The sequence below is a fragment of the Salmo trutta genome, chromosome 26 (assembly GCF_901001165.1).
Source record: "Salmo trutta chromosome 26, fSalTru1.1, whole genome shotgun sequence".
NCBI classification, from domain to species: Eukaryota; Metazoa; Chordata; class Actinopteri; order Salmoniformes; family Salmonidae; genus Salmo; species Salmo trutta.
Window position 1 is genome coordinate 40448334 of NC_042982.1, and position 22904 is coordinate 40471237.

The 22904-nt window shown below is 44.7% G+C and overlaps 1 protein-coding gene across 1 annotated transcript; it reads left to right on the plus strand.

Moving 5' to 3' along the window:
- The first annotated feature begins 607 nt into the window (after positions 1-607).
- Positions 608-9796, plus strand: LOC115163775 (extracellular calcium-sensing receptor-like). The gene is made up of 11 exons (XM_029715939.1): positions 608-837; positions 947-1238; positions 1493-1735; positions 1898-1993; positions 2162-2482; positions 2561-2734; positions 2890-3120; positions 3207-3330; positions 3425-3618; positions 3736-4014; positions 9368-9796. Exons 1-11 carry the CDS (start codon positions 608-610, stop codon positions 9794-9796), a joined length of 2613 nt encoding a protein of 870 aa, XP_029571799.1.
- The last annotated feature ends 13108 nt before the right edge of the window (positions 9797-22904 follow it).

Here is a 22904-nt window from a genome sequence, read left to right on the forward strand (position 1 = left end):
TATCTGTCTGAATGGGTCCATCAGATGTTGTTGAAGAACAGAGACTGTATCTCCTGTACTACACATTACCTTCAATAACATCACCCTCACAGGCTTTCTCCAATTACCCCCAATTACCTGCTCCCCAAGTTATCCTCCAATAACAAGTCCCAATTAACCCCCTCCTGCCCCTTCCTCCCTACAAGCACCCCCTGGTGGCTGTGTGCTTGTTTTTTAGCCGGGGGCTCATTTCTCCCTATATCAGCAGCTCCCCTTCTCTCCTCTTCCTCTCCCTCTTTCACTCTAACACTCTCGGCAGGAGATGCCAGACTGACAGACACTCATCATCTCTCTCTGTCTGTCTGTCTGTCTGTCTGTCTGTCTCACCAGGATAAGATTTACTGTTGCCAGGTAGAGCAAAGGTAGAATTTTTTTTTGTGTGTATATCACTGTTGTTTCAAATGTCTGGTTACAGGTGTCTGTGGTGTATGGTGTACATTTTCATTGATAGCACTTTTTGATCATGTCATTCTGTCTACAGAGTGTTCTGTCTGTTCTGTCTTGGTTTGGTCTCTCTCCAACAGGTGACGGAACTCTCCCAGTCTTCGGCCTTGTCTCTCTCCAGGTGATGTGCCTGTGTGGCTGGCTGTGGCTGATCTACTGTCTCCATGTCCCTGGGTGTGTCTGGGGTCTGGATGGAGGTGGAGAGGGGGCTTGTCGGCTGGTAGCTAAGCCCGTCTCCGGCAGTGTTTATCGGGCAGGAGATGTGGTCATTGGGGGCCTGTTTCCCATCCATGTGGAAGCCCCTCCACCAGAGCAGGAGTTCAGGAGCATTAAAGGAAATTCTACCTGTACAATGTATGCAGCTTGTGTGATAACAGCTTTTTGTCATTGTGTTTTCACTTGAAGGTAATGTGTATTCAGTTACCACCTATCTCTCCATTTCTTCCTTTCTTCCATCTGTCAGTTTCTACCAGCGTGCTTACCGCTGGCTCCAGACTATGATCTTTGCAGTGGAGGAGATTAACCGTGACCCAGCCCTCCTGCCTAACCTCACCCTGGGGTTCCTGGCTGCTGACACATGCCTGTCAGAGGGCACCACCCTGGGGGCAGCCCTAGCCATGGTAACTGGCCAGGAGGCCTCTGTGGTGGGCACAGAGTGTGGCACAACCCCTGAGATTCCCGTCATCATCGGGGATGCCCGCTCCTCAGCTTCCATCGTGGTGGCACAGACCCTCGGGCCATTTGATTTACCCATGGTGAGGCAAGGGTTGGATAACAGACTGGGTTGGGATGAGATGGTGCCTCTCTTACACATTACAATTCAATATTTATCTAGATTACACGCTCTTTCTAACATTTACTTACCATGTCTGTCTCTTTTTTAAATTCTAATTCTCTCTGACTCTCTCTCTCTCTCTCTCTCTCTCTCTCTCTCTCTCTCTCTCTCTCTCTCTCTCTCTCTCTCTCTCTCTCTCTCTCTCTCTCTCTCTCTCTCTCTGTTCTCTCCCAGGTGAGTTACTTTGCCTCTTGTGCATGTTTGAGTGATTACTGGAGGTATCCCTCGTTCTTCCGTACGGTACCCAGCGATGCCTTCCAGGCTCGAGCCATGGCCAGGCTGCTGCGTCAGATGGGCTGGGTGTGGGTGGGGTTGGTGTCAGGGGATGATGACTATGGCAAGTTTGGGGTTCAGCTGCTTCTCCAAGAGCTCCAGGGATCTGGGGTGTGTGTCGCTTACTCTGAGGTCATCCCCAAGGTACGATCTCACCCTGACGATCTGACAATGTACTCTCTCTTTTGCTCTATCTTTCTCTCTGTGTTTTACTCTGACTTCCTCTCTCTTCTAATCTAACAGAAACTCTCTCTCTGATTTTCTCTGACACCCTTCCCTTTCTCTCACTGATGGTCATCACCATAGGTAGCGTCTCAGAGACGTATCAGGTACATCGTGGACACCATCAGAGGATCTACTGCCAGAGTGGTGGTGACATTTGCTATCACAAAGGATGCACATGTGAGCAGCTACTGGTCAGAGTGTTGTTAATGATTTGTTACAAGGATGTAGCAGTGACCTTGTGTCTTACCATGTCTTGATGCCCTTTATAGACACATGCATTTCCAAATTGATAATCATGCTTTTCAGCTTGAGTATCTTGATCTTTTTAACAATTTCTTTCTCCAGGCACTGATGGAAGAGGTTGTCCGTCAGAACATTACAGATAAGCAGTGGATTGCCTCAGAGGCCTGGGTCACTGACTCTACTCTCTCCTCCCCTGAAAACCTGCCCTCTCTTGCCGGGACCATTGGATTTGCCCTGAAGAAAGCTGACATTCCCGGCTTGGGACCTTTCCTAACACGCCTCCATCCAGATGGGAACTACCAGAAGTCCGACCCCTTCCTGAGGTTATTGTGGGAAGAGATGTTTGGGTGTTCTCTGGGGGTTGACCTCAGCATGACCCAGTCGTCCAGGCGACAGTGTACTGGGTCAGAGGTCATAGGTGAGGTAGAGTTTACACCTAAATCTCAGTTCTTTGTCCTGATTCCCAATTTTTATCTCAGTAAAATTAAGTGTCAATCCTAGGTGAGGGGGGAGAGCCAGTATGCTGACGTGTCTCAGCTGAGAGCCAGCTATAATGTGTACAAGGCTGTGTACGCCATCGCCTACGCCATACAGGATATGGTGGCCTGTCGACCAGGGGACGGAGTCTTTAATGGTGGACAGTGCCCTGATATCAGGAAGCTTCAGCCCAGCCAGGTGAGAACAACATGTTGATCTGTTAACAAGTTAACAACACTAATGTTTCCAGTCAGGATACAGTGAAAACACTTTGTAAGGTTTGAGTTCTAAAGAACCAAACCCACAACTGGTTCTAACTCTTAATCCTGTTCCAATGCCCTTTTCTCTTTGAGATTGTTCATTATCTGAGGGGAGTGAACTTCAGTACTCCTGTAGGGGAATCTTTCCATTTCGACATGAATGGTGATCCGCCTGCCTCTTATGACATCATCAACTGGCATGTGACCCCCGAGGGGACGGCAGAGTTTGTCCAGGTCGGACATTTTCTGTCCTCTGAGGGATCAGGCGGCCAGTTTCACATCGACATGGATAAAGTGGTGTGGGGTGGGGGCAGCGGAGAGGAGGTGAGAACTGTTCAGTTTGGAGTGTGTGTAATGATGATGTTAATAGCAATGATGATGATGAATTTGTCCTCTCCCCCCTCTGGTAGGTCCCTGTGTCTGTATGCAGTGCTGACTGTCCCCCTGGTACCAGGCATGCAGTACAGAAGGGGAGGCCTGTTTGCTGCTTTGACTGTCTGTCCTGTGCTGAGGGAGAGATCAGTAACACAACAGGTAGTCTATCTAGGTTTCTGATTCCAATTCATATTTTTCCTCAGTCCTGACTGGTCCTGATTTGGACACCTCATTCTTCTTCCTTCTCTCTCAGGGTCAGGTGAGTGTATTAGGTGTCCAGAGCGGTTCTGGTCCAACCCTGATCGTACGGCCTGCATCCCCCAGCTGGTGGACTTCCTCTCCTACAGCGACACAATGGGTGTCATCCTGTCTGTCATCTCAGTTTCTGGGGCAACACTCACAGCCGGTGCCTTGGCCACCTTCCTCTACCATCGTCACACGGCCCTGGTGAGTTAAATCCAATGATGATATATAGAGGTACTGGACAGAGATGAGATTGTGTCATATAAGGATGTGATTTCTGACATCCGTCAGTCTAATTTATCTTTCTCTGTCTCGTTCCAGGTGAAAGCCAACAACTCTGAACTCAGCTTCCTGCTACTGCTGTCGCTTAAGCTCTGCTTCCTGTGTGCGCTGGTTTTCATTGGCCAGCCTAAGCCATGGACGTGCATGCTGAGACACACCCTGTTTGGTATAAGCTTTGTGTTCTGCATCTCCTGTCTGCTCAGCAGGACTGTGGTGGTGCTGGTGGCCTTCAGGGCCACTCTGCCTGGAGAGAACCTGATGAGATACTTCAGCCCCACCCAGCAGAGGATGGGTATCTCACTCTGCACACTCATCCAGGTGAACATCTAGTTTTTACTATATTCTATGGGATTTTAAATGCCCAGTGCATTCAAAAACTTGATTTTCCTTTGTTTTATATATTCTTCCACACTATGAGTTTGGAATAATACTGTGAAATTGTGTGAATGATGATAATGCCCTTTTAGTGTAAGCGTTGGTGGAAAAAGTACTCACTAGTCATACTTGAGTAAAAGTAAAGATACCTTAATAGAAAATGACTCAAGTAAAAGCGAAAGTCACCTAGTAAAATACCATTTGAGTGAAAGTCTAAAAGTATTTGGTTTTAAATGTACTTAAGTATCAAAAGTAACTGGAATTGATGAAATGTACTTAAGTGTCAAAAGTAAAAATAAAAGTAAAAATCATTTTAATTTTCCTTATTTTAAGCAAACCAGACGGCACAATTAAAAAATATATATATTCACGGTTTGCCAGTGGCACACTCCAACACTCAGACACAATTTACAAACTAAGCATTTGTGTTTTGTGAGTCCACCAGATCAGAGGCAGTAGGGATGGCCAGGGATGTTCTCTGTTTAGTGAGTCCTCCAGATCAGAGGCAGTAGGGATGGCCAGGGATGTTCTCTGTTTAGTGAGTCCTCCAGATCAGAGGCAGTAGGGATGACCAGGGATGTTCTCTTGATAAGTGTGTCAATTTGACAATTTCCCTCTCAAAATGTAATGAGTACTTTTGGGTGTCAGGGAAAATGTATGGAGTAAAAAGTACATTATTTTCTTTAGGAATAAAGTGAATTAAATATGAATAGTACAGATACTCCAAAAAACTACTTGAGTAGTACTTTAAAGTATTTTAACTTAAGTACTTTACACCACTGAGTGTAAGTGATTCCCTGTAGCTCAGTTGGTAGAGCATGGTGTTTGCAACGCCAGGGTGGTGGGTTCGATTCCCACGGGGGGCCAGCACTGAAAAAAAATGTATGGAAATGTATGCATTCACTACTGTAAGTCGTTCTGGATAAGAGCATCTACGTAAATGTAAATGTAAGTGATGTTTGAAAAGAAGGCTGAAATTCCAGTCTGTTTTGGTAGGATGGAGTTTTGGACTGCCTGGTGACATCACCAGATGGTAAATTAGTTCATCATTGAAAGGGAAAGAGGGATACCTAGTCAGTTGTACAAAGAAATGCCTTCAACTGAAATGTGTCTTCTGCATTTAACCCAACCCCTCTGAATCAGAGAGGGGCGGGGCACTACCATAATCGACATCCACGTCTTCGGTGCCCGGGGAACTGACAGTGGTTTAACTACTTCGCAGATATGAAACAAACAGACAATCATAATATCAGTCACAACTGTCAAATTCCCAGTTTATGCTTCAAAACCATCTTAGGTTCTATTTTACAAAAAATTCCATTACATAATGTAAGGCATTGTGGGCAGAATAGACGGATGCAGTTCAATGTATGATTCATTTAATTCAACAATACATTTCTTGGTAGTCCAAAAATATTGCTATCAGCTTGTAAATCGCAGCTGGCCTGGTACATTGTTTGCTGCCTCTCCACCCATTCGGGATGCACTGTTTCTGTTTCAATGACTCAATATTTTTTACAAAAACGGAGGACTGTAACTAAGGCTGGGAATATCAATACAATCAAACTAGCAATGATCACAAGTCAGTCATAACGTGGCTAATAGACTAGCGTACGTATCAAACACAATACCTGCTGAACGAATAGGACACACAAGCGAGTCATCTACTTTCTGAAGTTACAGCCTGATTCGCTCCAATCGGTGAATTCAACTTCAATTTGGCTGCTTTTGTTTGTCAGGTTTACTGCGCGCAGTGGAGGGAAAGTGTACAGACACATTCTACAGTCCTAGCTAGGCTACTAGAATGGTGCAGTCTGGCTTCTGTTTTTAAAGCTTGGCAATAACCAAAAAAACAACCTGCAACAAAACAACATGCAAAGGAGAAACATGTAGGCCTTTTACAGAAACATTGAGCAGTAGCCTCAGTGGGCTACTCAACTACAATACATTTTGAGAGCACCATACAGCGATGCTGCCTGCGACCGCACTGGTGATCCATGCTGTGTAAAATAAACATGTTTTAAGTTTAAAAGTTACAACAAACCTATAGCTATGTTTTTGTTATTTGGAGTGATTAAATACTTTTTGATTATGCACATCTACATATTATGCACATCTGCAAGCATAGCAGCGAAGGCTGGACAAATATTTTTTTTCTTCTGTTCTTTTGTTTTAACATGTTAAAATAATATATACAGCATCCTATGTACACTGAACAAAAATATAAACGCAACATGCAACAATTTTAAAGATTGTACTGAGTTACAGTTAATATAAGGAAATCAGTCAATTTAAATAAATTCATTAGGCCCTAATCAATGGATTTCACCTGACTGGCAATGTTGGTCATTAAAAAAGGTAGGGGAGTGGATCAGAAAACCAGTCAGTATCTGGTGTGACCACCATTTGCCTCATGAAGCGCGACACATCTCCTTCACATAGAGTTGATCAGGCTGTTGATTGTATCCTGTGGAATGTTGTCCCACTCCTCTTCAATGGCTGTGGGAAGTTGCTGGATTTTGGCAAGAACTGGATCTTGCTGCCATACACGTCAATCCAGAGCTTCCCAAACATGCTCAACGTTTGCAGGCCATGGAATAACCGGGACATTTTCAGCTTCCAGGAATTGGGTATATTCCTTGCGACATGGGGCCGTACATTATCATGCTGAAACATGAGGTAATGGTGGCGGATGAATGGCACGACAATGGGCCTCAGCATCTCATCACACAAATTGCCATTGATAATATGCAATTGTGTTCATTGTCCGTAGCTTATGCCTGCCCATACCATAACCCCACCGCCACCATGGGGCACTCTGTTCACAATGTTGACATCAGCAAACCACTCGCCCACACGACACCATTTGCCCGGTACAGTTGAAACCGGGATTCATCCGTGATGATCACACTTCTCCAGTGTGCCAGTGGCCATCGAATGTGAGCATTTGCCCATTGAAGTTGGTTACGATGCTGAGCTGCAGTCAGGTCAAGACCCTTGGGAGGACGACGAGCACGCGGATGAGCTTCCTTGAGACAGTTTCTGACATTTTGTGCAAAAACTATTCAGATGTGCAAACCAACAGTTTCATCAGCTGTCTGGTTGGCTGGTCTCAGATGATCCCGCAGGTGAAAAGCTGGATGTGGAGGTCCTGGGCTGGCATGGTTACACGTGGTCTGTGGTTCTGAGGTCAGTTGGAAGTACTGCCAAATTCTCTAAAACAACGGCTTATGGTAGAGAAATGAACATTCAATTCTCTGGCAACCGCTCTGGTGTCTATTAATTGTCGAAACGCATGGCCGCTTTCCTACTCTATTTAGCTATAGAATTTTCACAAATGCCTTACTTTACATCTTTCCCAAACATTCTATGAATTTATGAAAACATGAAAATGACCATATCTAAGTGCTTACATGTCAGAAAATGTATAAAAAAAAGGTGCCATATTCTTCCTGGGGCTGTATGCGAACAGATTTTAATAAGATTTAATGTTGCTAAAACGTTGTCAGTTCCAATTTAAACTGACACTCAAATAAGTACCCCCGGCCATACCAAGGATCATTTAACTATTTTAGGACTTTGAACTTTAGGTATTGAAAAAAAAAGATTAATAAATGGAAAAAAAGGAAGTTTGTTTTAAGGTGTCTGTCCTATATCTGAGAGATATAAGACACATCAGGAAATTATACATATTTGTTTTTACCCATATAAAACATGTTTGAGGCACTAAACTACTTCCATATATACTTCCATACATTTTTTAGACTCATACTGGGCTACCTTCAGACGAGTCTTGTGAGGCTTGTAGGAGTCCTAGAGCAAAACAACCAACATATACTGTAAGTGTTTGGTTATATAAGTATGTAGCCCACACTGTTCGGATGCTACATGCAGAAAGAAGTTGGCAACTACAGACAGAAGTTGGCAGATCGGTGGTACAGGCTTCAGAAGAGTCCCGTGATGCTACAGACATTTTTGTCATTATCAGGGTGTCTCACGGTCTGGCAATCACCACTGTAGCTCGGCCACCTTCCACTGCAGATGCGGACAGCCGCCATTGGGCGGATGCTGTGGATTGTGATTCAGCCTATGAAATAAAACAGCTAGCTTAAACAGATGGATTTTGATGGGGATTTTTTTACATTTCCACTGGGGGAGAGGATGTCAACTTTGCAAGACCATAAAGATAGAGAGTTCCAAATCTCTCTGCCAATAACAACTCGTTTTCAGTTTTCCCCTCCCCACTCAGACCACTCCCAGATAGTCCTAGCTAAATTCTTGTATGATAAATTGCTCATTGCTAAGAAGCTATTTAAAACCAAAAATTACCCTTTAATTGAAAACAATCACACCTAATTGTTACCCAGAAAGGATTTGAGATTTTTTTTTTAAACAGCTTCATTGGACCTTTAATTATTTCCTTCAGTTGCTAGGTTTCCATCCAATTGGCGACAGATTTTCATGCGAATATTCAAAGATCTGCATAAAGAAAATATGCCCATTTTCCCACCAGTGGCGTTTCCAACAAACAGACTTGTCAAGGATAAAAAAATTAGTGGGAGATGATGTAGTGCACACAACATGTACTTTTTTTGTTTACATTTTATGTAGCGAATGAAAGTTTAATGTCCAATGTGTTTCCATGATTTTTCAACTCTACTGATTGTTTTATCCAAAACTGTTGAGTTAAATAGCAGTGTGCACCACTCTGGTCTTGGTACGTGAGCCCTAGCCAACAGCTCCCAGATACAGTGCCGGTAGGCTGTGTGTGTAAGGTGGTCTACATGATGAGATTATTATGGAAAATAATATTTTTATTTGGTAAATGTCAGTCAAGCATTGATCATCATATCACCAGAATAAGACCGTCAACATTTATTGGAAAGTAGCATCAAGCTCATACCGTGCACTTTCACCACCCTGTGAAGTTCATCAGAACTTATTTCATCTGTATCCTAATAAACTGTATGGAGGACCACACTCATTGAGTGACTCCAAGATTACTTTGATAATGACAGTTATTAGATACATTTTTGCGCATCAAGGTGCTTCCTCCACCATTCATTTCTCAGCACAAAAATATCCAACCATGTCAAATTAACAAAATATCTGTCGGGATTTATAACATTGTACTGAAACTTCCTGTTTCCATCACAGCTGTCGTGATTTTTTTTTACACACGGTATAACTTTACTCAAATAAAAATTGTGGATGGAAACGTCATTACTGACCATATTATTTGTTATTATGGTAACTATAACTTGCGTTTTCCTTCCACCTCCGTTCCCTTCCACAGGTGCTGATCTGTGTACTGTGGCTGGCCCTAGCTCCACCCCAACCGGCTGAGAGGGGAGGCAGAGAGGGTCGTGGGCCGAGGGTGGTCCTGGAGTGTGAGGTGGGCTCTGTGGTTGGTTTCTCTCTGGTGCTGGGCTACATCGGCCTTCTGGCCTCCCTCTGTCTCCTCTTAGCCTTCCTGGCCAGGAAACTCCCAGACAACTTCAACGAGGCCAAGCTCATCACCTTCAGCATGCTGATCTTCTGTGCCGTGTGGATCTCCTTCATCCCTGCCTATGTCAGCTCTCCTGGGAAGTACACAGTAGCTGTAGAGATCTTTGCCATCCTGGCATCCAGCTTTGGGCTGCTGTTCTGTCTGTTTGCTCCAAAGTGTTACATCATCCTTCTGAGACCAGAGAGAAACACCAAGAAACACATGATGTCCAAATAGAAACCACCAAGAAACACATGATGTCCAATTAGAAACCACCAAGAAACACATGATGTCCAATTAGAAACCACCAAGAAAAACATCATGTCCAATTAGAAACCACCAAGAAATACATGATGTCCAATTAGAAACCACCAAGAAACACATGATGTCCAATTAGAAACCACCAAGAAACACATGATGTCCAATTAGAAACCACCCAGAAACACATGATGTCCAATTAGAAACCACCAAGAAAAACACAATGTCCAAATAGAAACCACCAAGAAACCGATCTCTATTGACCACAGAAGAGTGCTGTTGTCCCTCCTCAGAGTCAGTTATCTACCACAGGAGAGTGCTGTTGTCCCTCCTCAGAGTCAGTAATCTACCACAGGAGAGTGCTGTTGTCCCTCCTCAGAATCAGTTATCTACCACAGGAGAGTGCTGTTGTCCCTCCTCAGAGTCAGTTATCTACCACAGGAGAGTGCTGTTGTCCCTCCTCAGAGTCAGTTATCTACCACAGGAGAGTGCTGTTGTCCCTCCTCAGAATCAGTTATCTACCACAGGAGAGTGCTGTTGTCCCTCCGCAGAGTCAGTTATCTACCACAGGAGAGTGCTGTTGTCCCTCCTCAGAGTCAGTTATCTACCACAGGAGAGTGCTGTTGTCCCTCCTCAGAGTCAGTTATCTACCACAGGAGAGTGCTGTTGTCCCTCCTCAGAGTCAGTTATCTCTACCACAGGAGAGTGCTGTTGTCCCTCCTCAGAGTCAGTTATTGTAATGAAAGATCCTTCATCTTTACATTGATGCTCATTCAGCTTTTCCTCTTACACGTCTCTCAGAACTTTCTAGTGTTTGACAGCTTTCCTAATAAAACATGTTTGTGGACTGCAGGTCTTTCACTGCTCAGTCAGAAATCATCTTCTGGCTGCCTCCTAGACCCTGGCTGCACAGCCTGTAGCCCTTCAGGATAACACAGGTCAGACTGATGGGAGGGGCCAGAGTTAATGAAAGGGGCCATGGTGATGAGAGGGGCCAGAGTGATGAGAGGGACCGGAGTGATGAGAGGGGCCAGAGTGATGAGAGGGACCGGAGTGATGAGAGGGGCCAGAGTGATGAGAGGGACCGGAGTGATGAGAGGGACCAAAGTAATGAGAGGGACCAGAGTGATGAGAGGGGCCATAGTGATGAGAGGGGCCATGGTGATGAGAGGGGCCATAGTGTCAGTGCGCTCTGCTGTGGCTGTCATTCGATCATTACACTTTCCTCTTCTGGAGCTCCCTCCAGCTATGGAAGGATTTGGGGCCCCGCAGAGAGAGGGGGGGCTCCAGTTATGGAAGGATATGGGGCCTCGCAGAAAGAAAGGGGGGCCTCAAGTTATGGAAGGATATGGGGCCCCGCAGAGGGGGGGGGGGCTACCGTTATGGAAGGATATGGAGCCCTGCAGAAAGAGAGGGGGGGCCTCCAGTTATGGAAGGATATGGGGCCCCGCAGAGAGGGGGAGTGACTTATTTTATTGAAGGAAATGGGGCCTGCCATGCCAAATAATGTCCCCCAGCCAAAAAGTGTTCCCCCTCCCCGTGTCACCAATGGGATTCGATAAACTGTTAGAGTCCGTTGCTATATCAAAGGTGTGATGACCTAATGATTAACATTTTGGAGGTCATTTTTACAGCCTAAATTACATTATTTTCACCCCCACTATGCAAACAAGGCTGATATCCGTGACAATTTGGCTGTTTAAATGAGTTTTGTTTTGCTAATAAAATGAAAACATTACTTTAAACTACTTTTGTGTGCCTTGTTAACATTACAACAACATGCAATCCATGTCTTAAACGTTGCTACGTTTCAGAAATGGCAAAGAAAACATGTAATCTGCATGACACATTAAAGTTACTTACCTTACAGGTCACAATGTCAGCTAATTTCCACTCCTTCATATGGAAATCCATTTGATTCATACACTGGCTTGTCTGGCTGTCATGTTTATATTTAATTTACACTGAAATATTATCATTTCAGTAGTCCTCTATTATGATTCATTTTTTTCTATTTTGCATAGCTCATTAGTACACCCTTGTGGTTGAATATGTATCTATCGTCGGTCCTAGGATACAACAATGAACAATGTGGAACTAATAAATAGCCTCAAAGGATACCTTAGAACTTACAATAATGAACACCTTGTGAAACAGCTGTGAAAACCAACCTGCCAATATTTAAGATTTCAATACATAAACTTTTGTCACGTTTGTATAAGGATCGGGAGACAGGTGTAGTAATGGGTAATAGCGTTTTTTATTGACCCAAATTACAGCGTGACATGTAAAGGCACAGGGACAAAGACCAAATAAACATGGATACAAAACACAGGGTTGAAACCCAAACAAAAGAGCAAGGAGTACCTCAAACAAATACCCGGGACGAGACCCGTAATACATACACGGGACGAGACCCGAAAACACAAGCGGACAATGACACACTACAGGACGAGACCCGTAATCATATATGCACCATCCAAACGGCACGAAAGCCAAAACAACACAGCACAGGTACTCACAGGCACAGCGGACATTGGAACAATAATCGACAGCCCAAGGGGAAACATTTATACAAATACAGTCAAGGGGGAATGGGAACAAGGTGTGCGTAATGATCCAGTTCAGTTCCTAGAAGGCCGGTGACGTAGACCTTTGAAACTGGTGCACGGAAAGAGCAACAGTACCGGAGGGATCCGTGACAACTTAGAAATTTTTTTGGTACAGGTGTATCATTCATTTATTTTTTGTACACTCACATGGCAATCATAGACTAAAATACCTTATTCTGGTGTCTGGAATATAGAGGAGGTGGTTGCTGTGTGGGTGGGAGGTTCTGTTTGTCACTTTGTTCTCAACAGGCAGCCAGTCTCTGAAAGGGGACTTGAAGACGGAGACTACAAAGTCCAGCCACTGCTGCTCTCTTTGTTCTGGGTTTTTTCAGTGCTAGTGTTTTTAGTTAATCTGTGTATCTCACATATTATGTGCCAAGTATGATAGAGCAAGAAAACTTTCTTAGCAGATAATGACAACATGACAACGGGATACCTCCCAGTGGGCTCGGACAGTCGGTGGTCCTAAAGTCATTTGGAGGTAAATTGAAGAGGTACATTTTTGTGAGCTCAGCATAACAACCATTTCTTACTTTCTCAAATGTCAACCAAAGCTTAACACACTTTGTCTATTGGGCTTCACTGAAGTGTAGGGCATCAGGGCTTTCAGTGGTCGACCGTCCAACTGCTCCAACTGTAGAAGATTGTTAGCTTCTCCAGTTGACCCTAACACGGAACCCAAACCGGCTGCGCGCGTGCGCCATCGTGCGCTTTCGTGCGCTATCATGCATACATTTATTTTGTCCCCCTACACCAAACGCAATCACGACACGCAGGTTTAAATATCAAAACAAACTCTGAACCAATGACATTAATTTGGGGACAGGTCGAAAAGCATTAAATATGTATGGCAATTTAGCTAGTTAGCTTGCACTTGCTAGCTAATTTGTCCTATTTAGCTAGCTTGCTGTTGCTAGCTAATTTGTCCTGGGATATAAACATTGACTTGTTATTTTACCTGAAATGCACAAGGTCCTCTACTCCGACAATTAATCCACACATAAAACGGTCAACCGAATCATTTCTAATCATCTCTCCTCCTTCCTGGCTTTTTCAACTTTGAATTTATATGGTGATTGACATCTACACTTTCATAGTATTACCACGACTACTGGCAAAACAGTTCCTCTTACGATCACCCACCTGGGTATAACCAATGAGGAGATGGCATGTGGGTACCTGCTTCTATAAACCAATGAGGAGATGGGAGAGGCAGGTCTTGCAGCGCGATCTGCGTCAGAAATAGTGTGGGTGCAATATTTGAATAACATATATTCCTACATTTATTTTGCAACGTTCGCACACGCGACGCAAGCGGTGTAGTCAGGGTATAAGAAGACCCTAGGAAGACAAAGAGAATCTAAAACTAGCTTCCGGTTATCTTGTGTGCAAATGCAAATAGTTATTATCTGCGATTTTTTATATTCACCTTAACAGGTGACCACAGCTAGCAGTGAAAGAGCTGCGAGGTTACCCAGGTCTTGCCTTCCTTTCGTCCTTCTTCTAAACCAAGTAATTCGCCCGGATGTCGAAACACTTGGTCCCCTTCTTGAATCTCCTTCTGTAACTCTCCTTCAATTTCTCCTGCGCCCTGTCCATGTTCAGTCTCACCTTGATTGATGACAGTCAGAAATGCAATTATATTTCATCTTACAAATATATTTCTTACATATCTCTTGGAGGGCCAGAAAATAAATTAACAGCGTACAATAATGTTCACCTGGTCAAAAACCACATCCTTCTCAGTCCGTGCCTGAAGGTGGTCCTCGAAGGCGTTTTGATCTGGATCAACAACTTCCACCACATTGGGTGTGGTTTCAGTGATCTGAAAGTACATTATACAAAAATAGCAATAGACAAACAACAACACTAAGTCAATCACACATTTGAAATACTACAGTAAACGCAATAATTGTATTGTTTACCTCAGTCAACAGCTGCGGCTCCCGTCCGTACTCGATAGAGGCCTGGATGCTGCTGTTGTGTGCAAAGAGAATTACCTTCAGGTTGTTCTCCCACCGTTCCTGATACCCGTCAGTGGACTTGCCCATACAGTCTTGGGGGTCTGGAGGAGGGGGTAGGAAAGCCATATCTATTGAAAATGTAAGATATTGAAATATGTCTGATTATGTACCATGGAAAAACAAAAAACTATTGTAAAAAATAAATAAAACAAAGCATAGGTGACAGAATATAACCTGTAACATCTGTACCTTGTTCCAGCGTTCATGACTTCGGTTACCGTGGGTGTTGAAGATGTCCATCACTGCCCTGGAGGTGGCTTCGCCAGTCTCGTCCTTGATGGTGATCATACAAAACAAAAATCTATTTTTGGTTCCAAGCAACCTTTTTAACAGGTTACAGAAGGGAATTTAGAGTTAAGCACGTACTCTTCCTTTACTGACCTTAATGGGTATTGCCTCCACCCACTTGGTAAAGTGATTGGTCTCCGGTAGACACCAGCTGTTGCCATTCCTGGATTTCATGAAGGGTCCAATGAGGTCCACCCCTAACATTTAAAGAGAGAGTTTACTTTATTTTTTACCTATATCTCTGTTATACAGTATGCAAATGTTCCTATTTGTATGGATACTGACCCACAAACACATTCTACTGTAGTGTCCCTATAGAGGAGGTCTGTACTGTAGTGTTCTTAAACAGATGGAGGAGGTCTGTTCTGTATTGTCCTTATAGCAGATGTCTGTAATGTAATGTCCCTATAGAGGAGGTCTGTTCTGTATTGTCCTTATAGCAGATGTCTGTAATGTAATGTCCCTATAGAGGAGGTCTGTTCTGTATTGTCCTTATAGCAGATGTCTGTAATGTAATGTCCCTATAGAGGAGGTCTGTACTGTAGTGTCCTTACAGAGGAGGTCTGTACAGTAGTGTAGTGTCCTTACAGAGGAGGTCTGAAATGTAGTGTCTTACACAGGAGGTCTGTGATGTAGTGTCCCGATGGAATAGGTCTTTACTGGAGTGTCCTTGTAGAGGAGGTCTGTACTGTAGTGTCCTTGTAGACGAGGTCTGTAATGTACTGTCCCTATAGAGGAGGTCTGTACTGTAGCGTCCCTATAGAGGAGGTCTGTACTGTAGTGTCCTTGTAGAGGAGGTCTGTAATGTAGTGTCCCTATAGAGGAGGTCTGTACTGTAGTGTCTTATAGAGGAGGTCTGTAATGTAGTGTCCCTATGGAGGAGGTCTGTACTGTATGGTCCATGTAGAGAAGATCTGTTCTGTAGTGTCCTTGCAGAGGAGGTCTGTACTGTAGTGTCCTTGTAGAGCAGGTCTGTATTAGTGGTCTTATAGAGGAAGTCTGTAATGTCCTGTCCTTATAGAGGAGGTCTGTAATATAGTGTCTTATAGAGGAGGTCTGTAATGTAGCGTCCCTGTGGAGGAGGTCTGTGCAGTACTGTAGTTTCCTTGTAGAGGTCTGTACTGTAGTGTCCTTGAGGAGGAGGTCTGTACAGTACTGCAGTGTCCTTGTAGAGGAGGTCTGTACTGTAGTGTCCTTATAGAGGAGGTCTGTACTGTGGTGTCCTAATAGTGGAGGTCTGTACTTGTTTTGTCCTTGTCGAGGAGGTATGTACAGTAGTGTCCTTATAGAGGAGGTCTGTAATTCAGTGTCCTTGTAGAGGAGGTCTGTACTGTAGTGTCCTTGTAGAGCAGGTCAGTACTGTAGTTACCTTGTAGAGCAGGTCAGTACTGTTGTGTCCTTGTAGAGAAGGTCTGTACTGGAGTGTCCTTGTACAGGAGGTCTGTACTGGAGTGTCCTTATCGAGGAGGTCTGTAATGTAGTGTCCTTGCAGAGGAGGTCTGTTCTGTATTATATTTATAGCAGACGTCTGTAATGTTTTGTCCATATAGAGGAGGTCTGTACTGCAGTGTCCTTGTAGAGGAGGTCTGTACTCTAGTGTTGTTGTAGATGAGGTTTGTACTGTAGTGTCATTGTAGAGGAGGTCTGTACTGTACTGTACTGTTGTGTCCCTAAAGAGGAGGTATGTACTGTTGTGTCCTTGTAGAGGAAGTCAATACTGTGCTGTAGTGTCCTTGTAGAAGAGATCAATACTGTACTGTAGTGTCCTTTAAGAGGAGGCCTGTTCTCTTGTGTCATTGTAGAGGTGGTTTGTACTGCTGTGTCATCGTAGAGGAAGTCTTTACTGTAGTGTCCCTAAATAGGAGGTCTCTACTGTAGTGTCCTTGTACAGGAGGTCTGCACTGTAGTGTCCTTGCGGAGTAGGTCTGTACTGTATGGCCCTTGTACAGGAGGTCTGTACTGTAGTGTCTTTGTAGAGCAGGTCTGTACTGTAGTGTCCTTATAGAGGAGTTCTGTAATTTAGTGTCCCTGTATTACCAGCCAGGCCTTTAATACAGTAAACATTCTGAGTGGTCTTCCAGCCAAGCCTGTAATACAGTATACATTCTGAGGGGTGTACCAGCCAGGCCTGTAATACAGTAAACATTCTGAGGTCTGTACTGTAGTGTAATTCAACGGCTCATAAATTCAACAGCTCAGACACGAAACGTATGTGGCAGGGTCTACAAGAAATCACGGACACCGACGTCAGACTTCCAGACCAACTAAACACCTTCTTTGCCCGCTTTGAGGATAATACAGTGCCACTGTTGCGGCCCACTAACAACGACTGCGCCCCCCCACCTTCTCCTTGGACGACATGAGTAAAATATTTAAACGTGTTAACCCTCGCAAGGCTGCTGGCCCAGACGGCATCCCTAGCCGCATCCTCAGTGCATGCGCAGACCAGCTGGCTGGTTTACGGACATATTCAATCTCTCCCTTTCCCAGTCTGCTGTCCCTACATGCTTCAAGATGGCCACCATTGTTCCTGTACCCAAGAAGGCAAAGATAACTGAACTAAATGACTTCCGCCCAGTAGCACTCACTTTGTTATCACGAAGTGCATTGAGAGACTAGTCAAGGATCATATCACCTCCACCTTATCAGCCACCCTAGACCCACTTCAGTTTGCGTATCGCCCCAACAGGTCCACAGACGATGCAATCGCCATCACACTGCACGCTGCCCTATCCCATCTGGACAAGAGGAATACCTATGTAATAATGCTGTTCATTGACTACAGCTCAGCTTTAAACACCATAGTACCCTACAAGATCATCATCAGGCTGGAAGCCCTGGGTCTCTACCCACCCTGTGCAACTGGGTCCTGGACTTTCTGATGTCAACAAAACAAAGGAGATGATCGTGGACTTCAGGAAACAGCAGAGGGAGCACCCCCCTATCCACATCGAAGGGACAGCAGTGGAGAAGGTGGAAAGTTTTTAGTTCCTCGGCGTACACATCACAGACAAACTGAAATGGTCCACCCACACAGACAGTGTGGTGAAGAAGGCTCAACAGCGCCTCTTAACCTCTCTGGGAACCTGGTCAACAGCCAGTGGAATCGCGTCGCGTGAAATACAAATACCTCATAAATGCTATAACTTCAATTTCTCAAACATATGACTATTTTACACCATTTTATAGATACACCTCTCCTGAATCGAACCACGTTGTCCGATTTCAAAAAGGCTTTACAGCAAAAGCAAAACAGATTATGTTAAGAGAGTACCCTGCCAAAGAAAATCACACTGCCATTTTCAAAGCAACTAGCATGCATCACAAATACCCAAAACACAGCTAAATGCAGCACTAACCTTTGACAATCTTCATCAGATGACACTCCTAGGACATCATGTTACACAATACATGCATTTTTTGTTCGATAAAGTCCATATTTATATATAAAAACAGCATTTTACATCGGCGCGTGACGTTCAGAAAATATTTTCCCTCAAATGCTTCCGGTGATAAGCGCTACAATTTACAAAATTACTATTCGAAAACATTGGTAAAATGTAATATTGTCATTCAAAGAATTATAGATTAACATCTCGTGAATGCAAACGCATTGCCAGATTTAAAAATAACTTTACTGGGAAATCACACTTTGCAATAAACGACATGGTATGTTCAGAAAAATAGGCTAGGCGATACATGTTAGAGCCATCTTGGAACCATCTAAAATCAAAAATACTATCGTAAATATTCCCTTACCTTTGATTATCTTCATCAGAAGGCACTTCCAGGTATCCCAGGTCCACAACAAATGTAGATTTGTTCGAAAAAGTTAATAATTTATGTCCCAATAGCTCCTTCTTGTTAGCACGTTCCGAAGGCTACTCATAATGTACTGTAGCGCGTGGGACTTGTCGCCACGAAGAGCAAAAAATATATATTTACGTTCGTTCAAACATGTCAAACGTTGTATAACATAAATCTTTGGGCCTTTTTCAACCAGAGCTTCAATAATATTCAAGGCGGACGATTGCATTGTCTTACTAAACGTTTCGGAACAAAAGGGTTCCCATGGGCGCCCGCGTCATAGTAGTAATGACCAACTTCCCAAGCCTGTCTTTCGGTCAGTTTCTACCATAGAAGACTCAAACCCCTTTGTAAAGACTGTTGACATCTAGTGGAAGCCTTAGGAAGTGCTAAATGAATCCTAACTCACGGTGTGTTTCATAGGCAAAGTGTTGAAGGTGATTCCACAAATCAGATTTCCACTTCCTGCATGGACTCTTCTCAGGTTTTTGCCTGCCTTATGAGTTCTGTTATACTCACAGACACCATTCAAACAGTTTTAGAAACTTTAGAGTGTTTTCTATCCAAATCTACTAATTATATGCATATTCTAGTTACTGGGCAGGAGTAGTAACCAGATTAAATCGGTTATGTTTTTTATCTGGCCGTGCAAATACTGCCCCCTATCCCCAACAGGTTTTAAACCCCAGAAGGCTGAAGAAATTTGGCTTGTCACCCAAAACCCTGACAAACTTTTACAGATGCATAATCGAGACCATCCTGTCGGGCTGTATCACAGCCTGGTACGGCAACTGCATCGCCCTCAACTGCAAGTCTCTCCAGAGGGTAGTGCATTCTGCACAACACATCACCGGGGGCAAACTACCTGCCCTCCATGACACCTACAGCACCCAATGTCACAGGAAGGCCAAAAAGATCATCAAGGACAACAACCACTCAAGCCACTGTCTGTTCACACCGCTACCATCCAGAAGGCGAGGTCAGTACAGGTGCTTCAAAGTTGGGACGGAGAGACTGAAAAACAGCTTCTATCTCAAGGCCATCAGACTGCTAAACAGCAATCAGTAACTCAGAGAGGCTGCTGCCCACATTAAGACCCAAGCACTGGCCACTTTAATAACGGTATCACTAGCCACTTTAAATAATTGCATTTAATAAAGCTTACTTAACTTACATTACTCATATCATATGTGTATACTGTATTTTATACCATCTATTGCACCTTGCCTATGCCGCTTGGCCATCACTCATCCATATATTTATATGTACATATTCTCATTCACCCCTTTAGATTTGTGTGTATTAGGTAGTTGTTGGAGAATTGTCGGAACTACTGGAGAAGCACAAGCGTTTCGCTGCACACGCTTTAACATCTGCTAACCATGTCTATGTGACCAATAAAATTTGATTTGATATGATTTGACTTGAAGTGTTCCTCCTTCCTCTACCACGTGGTAATCTCTTCACAGGTCCCTTTAAATCCTGTCTTTCACCTGTTCACCCAGGTGAAAGACAATAAGACCATTCACCAGGGCTCAGTTTCTACTGTTCCCCCTGAAGGACTGATAGTGATACCATGGCCTCCAAAGGGGATCTCTGATGGGGCCTCTAATGGAGCTCTAATTGGGCCTCTAATTGTGCCTCTGATGGGGACTCTAATTTGTCCTCTAATGGGGTCTCTAATTGTGCCTCTGATGGGACCTCTAATTGTCCCTCTAATGGGGCCTCTGGTGGGGCTTCTAATTGGGCCTCTGATGTTCTCTAATTGGGTAACTGATGCTCTTCTGTTGGCATAGAGAGACTTCCTTGACAATGACCTGAGGCCCTGATAGCTTACTGGACCCAGAATGCTGCTACTGAGGCCCTGATAGCTTACTGGACCCAGAATGCTGCTACTGAGGCCCTGATAGCTTACTTGACTGTGGTAGTAACTCCACCTGTTGTGGTGGTGCTACTGCGTAGTAACTCTACCCGTTGTGGTGGTGCTACCAGGTAGTAACTCTACCCATTGCGGTGGTGTAACCAGCTGGTAACTCTACCCGTTGTGGTGGTGCTGCCAGGTAGTAACGCTATCCTTTGCAGTTGTGCTACCGCGTAGTAACTCTACCCGTGTTGGTGGTGCAACTGTGTAGTAACTCTACCCTTTGCGGTGGAGTAACCAGGTAGTAACTCTACCCGTTGTGGTGGTGCTACCAGGTAGTAACGCTACCCTTTGCCGTTGTGCTACCGTGTAGTAACTCTACCCATTGTGGTGGTGCTACCAGGTAGTAACTCTACCCATTGTTGTGGTTCTACCAGGTAGGAGCTCTACCAGTTGTGGTGGTTCTACCAGGTAGTATCTCTACCCGTTGTGGTGGTGCTACCAGGTAGTAACTCTACCCGTTGTGGTGGTGCTACCAGGTAGTATCTCTACCCATTGTGGTGGTTCTACTGCGTAGTAACTCTACCCATTGTGGTGGTGCTACCAGGTAGTATCTCTACCAGTTGTGGTGATGCTACCAGGTAGTAACTCTACCTGTTGTGGTGGTGCTACCAGGTAGTAACTCTACCTGTTGTGGTGGTGCTACCAGGTAGTAACTCTACCTGTTGTGGTGGTGCTACCAGGTAGTAACTCTACCCATTGTGGTGGTGCTACCAGGTAGTAACTCTACCTGTTGTGGTGGTGCTACCAGGTAGTAACTCTACCCATTGTGGTGGTGCTACCAGGTAGTAACTCTACCTGTTGTGGTGGTGCTACCAGGTAGTAACTCTACCTGTTGTGGTGGTGCTACCAGGTAGTAACTCTACCTGTTGTGGTGGTGCTACCAGGTAGTAACTCTACCTGTTGTGGTGGTGCTACTGTGTAGTAACTCTACCCGTTGTGGTGCTACCAGGTAGTAACTCTACCCGTTGTGGTGGTGCTACCAGGTAGTAACTCTACCCATTGTGGTGGTGCTACCAGGTAGTAACTCTACCCGTTGTGGTGGTGCTACTGTGTAGTAACTCTACCCGTTGTGGTGCTACCAGGTAGTAACTCTACCCATTGTGGTGGTGCTACCAGGTAGTAACTCTACCCATTGTGGTGGTGCTACCAGGTAGTAACTCTACCTGTTGTGGTGGTGCTACCAGGTAGTAACTCTACCTGTTGTGGTGGTGCTACTGTGTAGTAACTCTACCCGTTGTGGTGCTACCAGGTAGTAACTCTACCCGTTGTGGTGGTGCTACCAGGTAGTAACTCTACCCGTTGTGGTGTTGCTACCAGGTAGTAACTTTACCCATTGTGGTGGTGCTACCAGGTAGTAACTCTAGCTGTTGTGGTGATGCTACCAGGTAGTAACTCTACCCATTGTGGTGGTGCTACCAGGCAGTAACTATACCCATTGTGGTGGTGCTACCAGGTAGTAACTCTACCCGTTGTGGTGGTGCTACCAGGTAGTAACTCTAGCTGTTGTGGTGGTGCTACCAGGTAGTAACTCTACCCGTTGTGGTGGTGCTACCAGGTAGTAACTCTACCCATTGTGGTGGTGCTACCAGGTAGTAACTCTACCCGTTGTGGTGATGCTACCAGGTAGTAACTCTAGCAGTTGTGGTGGTGCTACCAGGTAGTAACTCTAGCTGTTGTGGTGGTGCTACCAGGTAGTAACTCTACCCATTGTGGTGGTGCTACTGTGTAGTAACTCTACCCATTGTGGTGGTGCTACCAGGTAGTAACTCTACCCGTTGTGGTGGTGCTACCAGGTGGTAAATCTACCCATTGTTGTGGTGCTACTGTTTAGTAACTCTACCCATTGTGGGGGTGCTTCCAGGTAGTAACTCTACCCGTTGTGGTGGTGGGTGGTGATACTGTGAAGTAACTCTACCTGTTGTGGTGGTGCTACTGCGTAGTATCTCTACCCGTTGTGGTGGTGCTACCAGGTAGTAACTCTACCCAATGTGGTGGTGCTACCAGGTAGTAACTCTCCCCTTTGCGGTGGTGCGCCTACGAAAAAACTATACCCGTAGTGGTGGTGCTACTGCATAGTAACTCTACCCATTCTGGTGGTGCTACCAGGTAGTAACTCTACCTGTTGTGGTGGTTCTACCAGGTAGTAACTCTACCTGTTGTGGTGGTGCTACCAGGTAGTAACTCTACCTGTTGTGGTGGTGCTACCAGGTAGTAACTCTACCTGTTGTGGTGGTGCTACTGTGTAGTAACTCTACCCGTTGTGGTGCTACCAGGTAGTAACTCTACCCGTTGTGGTGGTGCTACCAGGTAGTAACTCTACCCATTGTGGTGGTGCTACCAGGTAGTAACTCTACCCGTTGTGGTGGTGCTACTGTGTAGTAACTCTACCCGTTGTGGTGCTACCAGGTAGTAACTCTACCCATTGTGGTGGT